The 12,445-nt window shown below is 39.4% G+C and overlaps 1 protein-coding gene across 1 annotated transcript in view; it reads left to right on the forward strand.

Moving 5' to 3' along the window:
• The first annotated feature begins 418 nt into the window (after positions 1-418).
• Positions 419-12,445, forward strand: part of RASEF (RAS and EF-hand domain containing) — a 118,392-nt gene continuing 106,365 nt past the window's right edge. Inside the window, exon 1 of the mRNA XM_036739199.1 lies at positions 419-846. Coding sequence (XP_036595094.1) covers positions 419-846 — 428 coding nt within the window. The remainder of the gene's footprint in view (positions 847-12,445) is intronic.

The raw sequence follows: 12,445 nt of genomic DNA on the forward strand, positions 1-12,445 counted from the left end.
GGGAAAGTTGGCCTGGAAGCAGCTGCGCTCTCACTCAGTTGGGCTGGTGCTTCTACTGGGGCCCGGACCTGGTCGGATCCCTTCCAATCAGCTTGGGATCTGCTGAGTTTGAGAAGAATAGTTCCCCTCTGGTCTGCGGAATACCACTCCAAAGGGGTAACCGGCTAACAGGTGTTTCTGATTAGAAGCTCAGCTACAGAAGCTCTTTTGTCCTGACGGGACATTTTCTCAAGTGACAGAACTAGTCAGGCCAGCCCAACTCTCAGAAGTCTCAGCAGGTGTCCCCAGATTTTCCCCCCAGACTCTCTACGCAGGGGCGGGGGGAGGGGGCGGGATTGGCATCGAGCCCCACTGGGTGGCGGCCACCTGCGGGGGCTGCTGAGCCGTTTGGGACGGAGCAGTACCGAACTAAGGCGGGATGGAGCCAGATAGCCAACCAGAGGAGATCGCCCGGCTCCGCTCCCTCTTCTTGGCTTGCGATGCGAATCGCTCAGGGCGCATCGAACGTGAAGAGTTCAGTGCCTTGTGTGCCGAGCTGAAGGTCCGGCCCGAAGAGGCGGAAGCGATTTTCCAGCGGTTGGACGCGGACTGCGACGGGTCGATCACCTTCCAGGAGTTCGCCCGGGGCTTCCAAGGGGCCAGCCGGCGTCGGCGGCGGCGGCGGAGCTGGGGCGAACAGCCGCCGCTTCTGGAGCTGGCACAGGTTGCGGTTGCGGTGGAGACGGATAAGGAAGAAGAGGAGGGAGAGGCAGCGACTTTGGCTGTTCCGTGGGGCATGGAGAACTTGGGCCAAGCGTGGCAAGACTTCCAAGTCCGGCTCGGAGAGGAAGCCAATTTCATCCCTAGGTAAGGAACAGGGGCAGGGAAAGCTTAAACTTCCTTTTATTTTTTTTCTTCTGGGTTTCCTTCTTGCAATCTTTTCTTCTCCCCAGAGGTCTCAGGTGGAACTCTATCTTTTTCTTCTAAAAGTTTCATCACTTTCCCCCGTCCCTTTCCTTTTTAGTCTTGCAAAGTCATTCGGTAAAACCGAGCTGAGAAAGCAAGTTCAGAGAGTAAGAGTTGTGTATGAGAATGTCTTACTTTTTGATCAGGATGCATCGTTAATTACACTGATGGAAGAAATGAACTTTAATAACTCATCTCTACGTTGCCCTTTAAGGTTACACAGCACATTCCCACTTTGCGAGGTAGTTAGTGGAAGGATTACCTCCAATTCGGTTCGGGGAGGTTGTCAATTTACCTAGTCACACAACTGAGTTTGAAAGCTGAGCCTGGAAGTCAGGTGTTCTAATTTCAAGATCCATGATTTTACCACTCCTTTAAACTCAATTAAATCAGTAACCCCTGCCCCGCGCGCCTTTCCCTTGCCCTCTGAGGTGTTTTCCCCTCATTTTAAAGCACTTTCTGTTGAGTGTGACATGGGATAGTTATAGCTATCTAGTCTCTTTACTCTTCACTTTTATTTATTTATTTATTTATTTATTTTGCCAAACCCCTTCCTTAGGAAATTTAAGTGTTCTCTAACCACACAATGTTGCCCCTTTGGCTTCCATTTTCAGAATTTAATTTCTCCTCCAAGGTTTTCGAGATGTCTCCATTAATCCTTAATTTCTGAAATGCAAACTTTTCTGCTCTCTTGTTTAGATGTTTGGTGAGATGAAGTTAAGCCCTTTCTCTCCTTTATAGTGGAATGGAAAAGCCTGCATTTTGGTTGGCTAAATGCTCATCTGCCTCCCTAAGTATGTATCACATGACACAATATGTGGTCTGAAAGAACAATGAAAAGAAACTACACGTAGGAGGAAACAAGGCAAAGAATGAATGAGTGGGCTTTCTCTGGTGTGTCAAGTTCCGGGGCTCAGATTTGCCTTTAGGTCAAAGCCTTCTTCCTCTTCCTTCCCCTGCTAGATCCAGTGTGGCTGTCACGGTAACCTTTTAAGGAATGATTTACTGCAGTATCAGAGGAATTAGGCAGAGAGAATGTAGGGGAAGAAACTGCTCTGTTACTTTTAAAAATTGAATCCTTCTCTGAAAAGCAGGCAGGTGGACTAAAACTAGATGACCTCTGAGGTCTTTTCCAGCTTAAAGTCCTGGTGAACTTGCAAAACAAAGAGATACTATTGGGATTGACTTTAAAATCCTGAGCCCTGAAACACTCTAGCTTGCCTGGGTTGATAGGTGATGTATCCCAAGGTGCTTTATCTTGCTCTTAAAATAATATGAGGGTTTACCTCTCTTTCCTTTGGATTGTTTAATCTCTTCCTTAGTTTGACCCTGGCTAGATGAGAAAAGCAATAGTTAAAAAAACAAAAAAAAACCAAAAAGGAAAAGACTCTAACATTGACTGGGTGAACTTTTATCACAGTTGTAAATCATTTAAGAAAATCAATGTATGAAAATTATTAAAAAGGTTACAAGTTTCTAAATGAGTGTCTTTATTCAAATTTTGTCAAGTCTTTTTTTTTAAATTAATAAATGATTAACACCTAAGTGTCTATGTAAGAAAAATATGTAACTATTTGGCTTCAAAGTAGAGGCTAGTAATCCTTAATATCAGTGATTATTGTACCACAGAAATTGTGCCTTTCCACAAACTTGGAACTTTATTAACTTTAATGGGCTCCAATGTCACCTGCTTGAGTTTGTCTTCTAAGCACCACCCCTTTCAGATCTGAGATTAACAAGTACAATATTTGCCTTCCTATACTTGTTCAAGTGGAAAAGAACTGAATTGAGTTGTTTCAGCTGATTGTAACCATGGCAGCCACCAGTATTTACCAGTATTTGGTAAATTGGAAACCTAATTCACTTCCTGGTGCTTTCTGTCTTCTTACCAAACCTGAAGATGAGGCAGTACTTCCTGATAAAACTCTTTTTAGTTCTTGGTAATGAACTAAATTAGGTGCAAGAGGAATTGGTTTCTGTAGTAGTCAGCCAATAAACACTTAAGTGCCTATTATGTGCCAAGTACTGTCCTAAGTGCTGGCAGAAGTGTCCTAATGAATTAAGAAATGGAGATTTCTGTTCCTACTGTACTGTGTACTGAGGCACAAAATTTGATTCATTTTAATTAAATGAGCTTAATTCTGTTCACCATATTTTGATATAAATTTATATTACAAAATTTCAGAAGGATAAAAATAGATTAATAGAGCTCTTATGTTAGAATAAGTTTTAATCTACCTACCAATACCAAAATATGACTTTGTACATCTTTCTGTACTTAATTTTGTCAGATTTCCTTTTTTATATCTAAAATGAGAATAGTAATATAATATTAACCATTGACAGAGAAAAATTTAATGTATAATGTTTTGCCTTGTGAAGATGCATATTAGAGAAAAATATAGTTATTCCAGAGTTGACAAAGTAATTGTGATGGTTCATGGATATTTTTTGAGTATCAATTTTCCCCACATAAGGTGCCTGAAATTTAAGGTAGCACCTGAATAATATGTGATAGAAAGATGGTACATTATGATAATATTAATATAGTAAAATAATATGCAAATATTATAAATCTTCCTGCACTACTCAATATAACATACTGAATACTATACTGGGCACAAAGATTGATATTTGAGATTTGGTTCCTGACTTCAGGGATCTTGATAATTCATATTTCTATAGCTTTTTATAACTTAAAAGGACTTTCCTCAATTCAATGCAGTAGATTAACATGAGCTTTATTTTCTCCATTTTCTAATATGAAAACTGAGGCCTCAAGGTTTAAATTGTTTGCCCTGAGTCTGACAGCTAAGTGTCAGTGCCATGATTGTAAGCCTAGGACTTCTTCCACTACGCCACGTTGCCTTTCATGTAATATAGTAACACTTTACATTTTATGACTATAAAATATTTTAACACAGTGTCTCATTTGATTATCTCCACATAGGAAGTGTATTGAATTGTAAACTACATATAGTCAAAGACTGTGTGTCATCTAAATTTATCACACAGTTAAGCACACAATAGACACTTACTACAGAGCTGTTGAATGCCTGACACCCTCCCCCCTTTTTTGACACATAAGGAAACTGAGGATAGGAGGGGTTAAGTAAGAGACACACCCATTACTTGGACCTAGGTCTTCTCACTTCAACTGCTGTATGTATATGTCTTCTTTCTTCCTATAATACCTATTTTTACAAATTGCCAAGTGAAAAAGAAATACTTTGCTAAAGGGAAGTCAGAAAGGTGGTTTGGGTGTCTATGGCAGAGAGTTTTGAATGATTTCCTGAAGCAAACCAGTTCTTTTCTTCTTTCATGTCAATGTCTTAGATTTTCCATATAGCAATGGCTTTGTGAGAGACATTATAAAAAGGGAATTTTAAGAGTCATAATCCTTAACAGAAGAGGTTGTTTATGCCTTGAGGGCTTAAGCAAGACATATGTGTCACTTCAGCCTTGAATCTTCATTCAATAGCCTCTTCTTCCATCCAGTGATTTTAAAATTATATCCTATCGAAATGGATTCATTCAGTATCATTTTTATGTTCATTTAGGCAGTAAAGTGATTGGAGTGCTAAACCTGGAGTAAGGAAGATCTGAGTTCAAATCCAGCCTCAGATACTTACTAGCTGTGTAATCCTGAGCAAGCCACTTAACTCCTCTGTGCCTTAGTTAAGTGGGGATAATAAAGAGCATCTGCCTTCCAGGGGTGTTTCAAAGATAAAATGAGATAATTTTTATAAAGCATTTTGCAAACCTTAAAGCGCTTAAATACAAATGCTGTCAGACAAACATGGTATGTGGTCTGCCCCCAAGGACCTTTCAGTACTATAAAAAAATGACACATACCAGAAATAAGCACATATAAGGTAGAATGTGATAATTACATAAGAGGTACAAAGTCTATAGGGTGTTATGGCCTCTCAGAGGAGGAAGCAATCATTTTTGGGTGGACCTTGGAGGACTTGTAAAATTTTATTAGGCAGAGATTGGGGGTGAGGGAAGGGCTTTTTCCAGTAGCGGTAAAAGCCATGGGAAGACATAGAGAACCATAGAACATGTTCAGGGCCCAATGAATAGTCAAGTTTGGAACATGGGGACTGCAGGAGAGGAAGCAGAATAAGACAAGGTAGTTTAAGATCAGGAGGGCTTTAAAGTCCACATCCCTTAACCTTAATTAATTTGATCTAGTTAGCAGTAGGGAGCTATTGAAGGTCATCATGTGGAGAGAAGCATCCCCACGGCTGAATATCTTGAACATTCATTTGATAATGGGGTTTCAGCTGGTCTGAAGTGGGAAGACCAATTAGACCTTTGTCTGGGAAAAGGGATAATGGGGACCTGAAAAATGATGATAGAGGGAAATGGGAGGAGTGGAATTGGAAGAACTTTTGGAGGTAGAATCAGTAGGACTTGGAATTTGGTACAATGTTGGGGGGGGGGTGGGGGGGGGAAGGGGAACGTGAATGTGAAGGAAGAAGACCTGGGTTTGAGTTCCAGAGCTGCCACTTAGCTATGCAACTTTGGATAAATCACTTCTACTCTGAGCCTTAGTTCCTAGTGAAAGTGCTTTGTAAGCCTTAAAGTATGATATAAATGTGAGCTGTCATTATATTTGCATCTGTAAAATGGGAGCAGTAAAGCTTTTGCACTATTTATCAGAATTTATTTTAGAATTACAATGTGCTTTAGAAATGCTAAAACACTGTGTTACTGGTAATTGAGTAGATATGGTGGATGAAAAGAGTCATTAAAACTGACTCTAAGATTGACTGAGAGAATGGTGTTGTCATGAGCAGAAATAGGGAAATTTGGGAGGAAGAGCTGGTTTGGGGATAGGTAGGAAAAGGGAGATCAGATAAATTTTTGATTCATTTAGTTTGAAATGAGTAGAGTGGCACTGCACAAGGCTGGCCTAAGAGCCAGGAAGACCCAGCCTCCAGTCCTGTTCTTGACAGATATTAAATATGTGGCCTTGTGCAAGTCACTGGACTTTTCATTGCTCTAGGTCAGTGGTAACAAACTCAAATAGAAAGGGGTGGGGTGCCCGGAGAGAAGGGCACTGAATGGTACATAAAGATACCTGTGACACACATATCCACTTAGAAAACCACATGTTAATATCACCTATGTTATATTGCATTTTAATTTATTTTGCTAAATATTTCCCAATTACATTTTAAACTAATTCTGGCTGCACTTGAAAGTTTTTAACTCCTCTGCTCTAGGCAACTCTCTAAGACTATGAATGAAAGAGAAAACCTGCATTGATGGAGGAAATTTCTTCATCTAGGAGCTTCTTACAATGATGAAATCACAGGTCCACGTCCTATTCGCTATAAAGAATTTATTATTTCTTCTTTAAAGTGAGACTTTATAAATGGAGATGTGAAAATCTTTGGAATTGAGGAAGTCAAACCACTGTGAGGTCAGGTATTCGATAAGTCAGGAATGTGGCTGGCTGTCCTAAGACCTCTCATCTCCCTGTCTCCATGCCTCAAAATGTCCTTGCCTTGCCCTTCCTCTCTTTGCCTTAGGTAGTCTTCTCATTGTCAGGGAATATTTCCTTTCCTGTGAGCATTGATTTCTCTAATAATTAGTGATTTGGATAGTTATTATAATTACTAGCGATTCTACGTGGTTTTAATTAGTTTTTCCCCTAATTTTTTAATGTAGTCTTTTGTCAGTTTGGTTTTGGTGTTGAATGAGTAAATTAATTTAAACAGTGTTGTCATTTTGATTCTATTTGTATAACCATTTCTCCAATTGTTTAGGTATACTCTGTAAGGAGTATTTTACAATTGTATTAATTTGCTCTTGTGGGTGTCTGATGTTTAGGTCTGTTAAGGGGTCCTCTGAACTTGTCTTTTTTGAGTTGCTATATTTTCTAAAACCATTGGATCCAGAGCATGCAGGAGGCACTGAATGTGTCAAGGATAAAGCCCCCCCACCCCCCAACTGACATAATTTGTTGTTTGCACCCCAAGCTGGATCCCCTGTGTGTCCTTGGGAGGCAGGACAGTCTGTGCCAAGCTGACAAAATGCTTGTGCAGCTGGGGTCCTTTGCAGATAAATGGACCTTCCTATCTTCGTAGTCCAGCAGTTCCCAAGGGAAAAAAAATTGGCTTGTGCCGTTGCCTTGCTCCTGCCCTTCAGGAGGGGTTTTGAACTTTTCCTGTCTTTACTGAACCTGTCCCCTCCCATGCCACACCCTTTCCTGTTTTCTCCTCCTTTTGTTGTATTGTCATAAATATACGAATTTCTGTAATGACTGTGAACTCTTTGGGTTCCACATGCATGTTCATCTCTTTTGTAATAAACCTGGTTTTCACAGAAGTCTTGTGACATGATTGCCTATTGACACTGGATAATTAGATTCCCAAATAAAAGTTTTATGTGTTGTGTAGTCATTTTGAACGATATGTCTCTATGTCTTCTTGGTTTTGTTGGTAATGTGCATTAGAAATGCTGGCAATTTATTAGGGTTCATTTTATGTCCTTCAATTTTGCTGAATTTATTGGTTGTTTCAATTTTAGTTGACTTTTGTGTTTCTTTTGTCATCATCTGTAAAAAATGATAGTTTTGTTCCTGTGCTTACTTTGCCATATCTTCCTTCCTTCCTTCCTTCCTTCCTTGCTATAGCTAACATATTTAGCATTTTCTTAAATAGTGGTGGTAATAATGGACATCCTTGCTTTACCCCCATCTTCTTATAAAGGCTTTTAAATTTTATTGCATACATACAATGTTGGTTTCTGGTTTTAGATAGATATTATTACTTTTCATATTTATAAAAGGTCTTGTGCTTTTCAATGTTAATTAGAAATGGGTATCAAATTTTGTCAAAAGCTTTTTCAGCATCTGATAGCAATGTGGTTTTTATTTTTGTTATTGAATATGGTTATTATGTATATAAATTTCCTTATATTGAACCTATCCTGCATTCCTGCTATAAATCCAGCCTTGTCATTATGCATAATCTTTTTAAAATGAGATAGCTTCTTTTCCACTTTTTATTTAATATTTTTGTGTCAATACCATTAGGCATATCGATTTATATTTTCTTTCTCTGCTTTGTCTCTTCTTGGTTTAGGTGTTGGCATCATATTTGTATCATAGAAGAAGTTTGTTAGGATTCTTTTTCCTAGTTTTCCTATGTTTGTAAACAGTTAATTTGAATTAATTGCTCTTTGAATATTTTATAGAATTCACTTATAACTCCATTAACTTGTAGTAACATTAACTTATAACTCCATCTGGATCCTAATGCTTTTTCTTTCTTTTGGGAGATGTTGATTTGGTTTGTTGATTTCTTTTTCTCAGATTGAGTTATTTAAATTCTCCATTTCTTGTTCTTTAATTGTAATATTTTATATATTTGTAGACATTCATTAACTTCATTTAAATTGTCAGTTTTACAATAAATTGGGTAAAGTGGCTTGTATTAGTTTCCTAATAATTAGCTAGGTGTAGTACAACAGATACCACATTGACACTAGAGTCAGGAAGTTGTTTCAGGTGTGTCCACCTTTTTCTGATTCCATTTGGGGTTTTCTTGGCAAAGATACTGGAGTGGTTTCATGTTTCCTTCTCCAGCACATTTTACAGATGAGGAAACTGAGACAAACAGAGTTAAGTGACTTGCCCGGTGTCACACAGCTAGGAAGTATCGAAAGCCTGATTTGAACTTGGGTCTTCCCGACTCCAGGCCCAGAGCTCTATCCACTGTGCCATCTAGGATGGCCTGAGTTCAAATCCAGCCTCAGACACTTACTGGTTGTCTGACCTTGGGCAAGTCACTTAACTTCTGTTTGCCCCAGTTTCCTCATTTGTAAAATGGAGATTATAATAGCACCTACCTTGCAGAGTTGTTGAGGGGATCAAATATGCCTGCACGTAGTAAGTACTGAACGTGTTATTTATTATTCTTATTATTTCATCTTCAAGTATTGTCAATTCTCCTTTTTCAATCTTTTGATAATAGCAACTTAATTTTCTTCTTTTAAAAATCAGACTAGCTACATGTTTATCTAATTCACTAATTCTTTTTTTTAAGCCTAGCTATTAGCTTTATTTACCAAGTAAATGTTATTCCTTTCGATTTTCTTAATCTCTTTGATTTTTCAGAATCTCCGCTTTTTAACTTAATCCTGTGCAACACTTCTCCATGGTCTCCCGCAAATCTGCTACATGGAACTAGTGACCACGCTAGGGACCCTCCTTCAGATCTTCTGATGTTGTTCAAATACCAGTGGATTTTGTAGGCTGCCCTCTGATCCTGCTGTGTGATTGGACAATCTTTTTTTCCCTCTCCAGTCATACATTTTTATAACATCCTTTGTACCATTTTTTTCCTGCAACTTGTTTGTCAAGTTTTTCTGACTTACACGATCCTCAACCTCAGCTAAGTAGACACCCATGACTTATAGACAAATGTAATCACCAGAAGAATATTGGTTATTAAAAAAAGTGGGCCTTTGTTTCAGGGAGAATTTGGAGAGTCATTAAAAGATGTGTGTAATATCCAGGGCATGATTTTATTCTTTTTAAATTCTGGGCTTAACTCAATTTTCATTTATGCCTATATAGTGTGCATATGTATGTGTGCATATATATATATATTTATATATATATATAATATATATACACACACACATATTTATTATACGTGTGTGTGTGTTGTATATGTGTGTGTGATGGACCCCTTTGACAATCTGGTAAAGCTTATGTACCTCATCTCAGAGTAATGTTTTTAAATACATAAAATATATTACATCACAATACAAAAGAAACCAAAAGTCTGTGAAAATAAAGACTTTTTTTTAAATTGAGTTTCACTGACACTCTCGACATCTGTCCACAGACCCTGGGGTCCCAACTGACCCCAGGTTAAATACCCTTGATTTTCACTCTCAATGTGTATATTATTCTCCCAGTTCTCCTTTCCTCACTCTATTAGTTTATACAAGTGTCTTAAGCTCTCTCTGGGCACCGAGGTGGTGCAGTGGGTAGAGCGCCAGGCCTGGAGTCAGGAGAAGCTGAGTTCAAATCCAGCTTCAAACACTTACTAGCTGTGTGACCTGGCAAGTCACTTAACCTCTTTGCCTCAGTTTACTCATCAGTAAAATGAGCTGGAGAAGGAAATGGCAAATTGCTGCAGCATGTTTGCCAAGAAAACCCCAAATGGGGTCATGAGGAGTTGGACCCTGAAAGGACTTGGCAACAACAGATAAGCTCTCTCCGGGCTTTAGTGGTTTCACCTGTAAAATGGGATGAGAAAATTGCTCTGGTGGCTTACCATCAGGATCAGATGCAATAAGGGATGAGAAAGTGCTTTAAAAATACTAAAGTATAAGTAATATTAACAATGTATGAATATGCTGAATTTATGAAGTCGGGTTTAAATATAAGGTCGTGGCATTTTGAAATTTAGCCAGAACTTCATCTTCTGAAAAGTCTAAAGAGAAGAGAAATTTCTCCTACATAGTGTGGTTCCTGATGTTCACAGAATATTCAGTGAGCAGGGGAAGACCTTGGGCATGTTAGCTCCCATATGGATGATGGGGCCGTGGTTTTAGAGCTCCAAGATGCCAACGGGATCATTTTGTCCAGCCCTCTCATTTTATAAATGAGGAAAGTGAGACCTGGGAAGACTAATTGACTTGTCCAGAGCTATACAGATAGTAAGTAAATTGCACAGCTGGGATTTGAACTCATTTTCCATGATTCCAAGTTCAGTGCTCGCTAGAGAATTTGTGGAATGATGTGGATAAGAATTGTAAAGAGCGAGTGTGTATGGATAGCTGACAACCTGCACCAGTGGAAGGAGTATCCATGTGGACCATCATGGGTTTATCTTCCTTACGCATTTTAATGTTCTTCTTAGCCCTTCTTCCCAAGTAATGCTATCATTGGAGTTAATTGTTGTTTAGAATTATTGTTATCATTCACTCATTTAAATCCTGTCCAACGCTCTGGGACCCCATTTAGGGTTTTCTTAGCAGAGGTATTAGAGTGGTTTGCCGTTTCCTTTGCCAGCTCATTCTATAGGTGAGGAAACTGAAGCAAACAGGCTTAAGTGACTTGCCCAGGTCCACTCAGCTCACGAGTTCCTGACTCCAGGCCCAGTGCCCTATCCACTGTGCAACCTTATATCTAGCATTTTAGGTATTGAAAATACAGAATGATAACTTAAAATTGAGGCAGAGAAGGCTGACCAGAGCATGATAGAAAGAACCCAATGCAGTGGAGAGAGAACTCTACTTGGAGTCTGGAGATATGGGTTCAAATTCCCACCCTGACATGGATTATGTAACTCTGGGCAAATCGCTTAATCACAAATCTGTTGGCTTCAATTTCCTCCATTGTAGGATGGGCTTAATTGGGTTATGTACAAGCTGGGGAACCTACGACCTCTAGGTTCTCAAGTGTGGCCCTTCAGCTGAATCCAGACTTTGTTCTGTGAGTTTAGATTCAGTCCAAGCTAGAGGGTCACATGTGGCCTCAAGGCCGCAGGTTCTCCACCCCTATGTAGTACCTACTTACATAGTGGAAAAAAACCTCTGTATCTCTTAAACCAGTGGTGTCCAACTCAGCAGAAACAGGGCCAATAAATTGTGCCTAATTAGCCCCTGCATATCACACATTGACTTGGAAAATCACATATTAATATTATCTATGTTCCATTACATTTTTGTTTACTTTTGTTAAATCTCTTCCGATTACGTTTGAATCCGGTGCTGGCATCTCTGGGAGTGTTGAGGTCTGCTAAAGCTGGATGTAGACACAGGGTGGGGTTGGGGGAGGGGGTCATTATTTCTGTCATCACCATCTCTTACAAGGCAAGGTACAGCATGAAAATAACTTTTTACCCTGCTGATCACTTCCTTTCCCTCTTACAATGGAAACAGAGGCTTGTTTGTATAATACCTTGACCTAGGGCAGTGAATCTTTGTTTTTGGAGGCAATGGGGTTAAGTGACTTGCTCAGGGTCACATGGCTAGCAAGTGTCTGTGGCCTAATTTGAACTCAGAGCCTCTGGACTCCAGGATGGGTGCTCTGTCCACTGCCCACCTAGCTGCCCCAGGCAATGAATCTTGCTTTTGGGCTTTACTCTATTGTAGATCATCTGCTTTGTAGACACCGGACATCCTTGGATAAATCTTTGTCACTTTGTTTCTCCAAGATGTGTGACTTTCAAAGAAATGCCTTCTCTAGTAGCAGTAATATTGTTTTCAATGAAAAGGATCAATGAACTATTGTGAATTTCTCTCTCATACATCCTTGTTTTCTTCTTCCTACAACACCCTCCAGTAATTTTGATGTGACAAGTAGGTGGGTGCCAGGGGAATAAAATTCTCTACAAACACTAAGTGGAATGGAATGACCTATATCTAAGATAAGGCGATTTACAACCAGGCTATAATATTGGATCACTGTGTCTGACTGACTGTACTGCTAAGGGTGGTTTCATAGCTATAGATCAGGAAGGGA

Source organism: Trichosurus vulpecula, chromosome 9, assembly GCF_011100635.1.
Source record: "Trichosurus vulpecula isolate mTriVul1 chromosome 9, mTriVul1.pri, whole genome shotgun sequence".
NCBI classification, from domain to species: Eukaryota; Metazoa; Chordata; class Mammalia; order Diprotodontia; family Phalangeridae; genus Trichosurus; species Trichosurus vulpecula.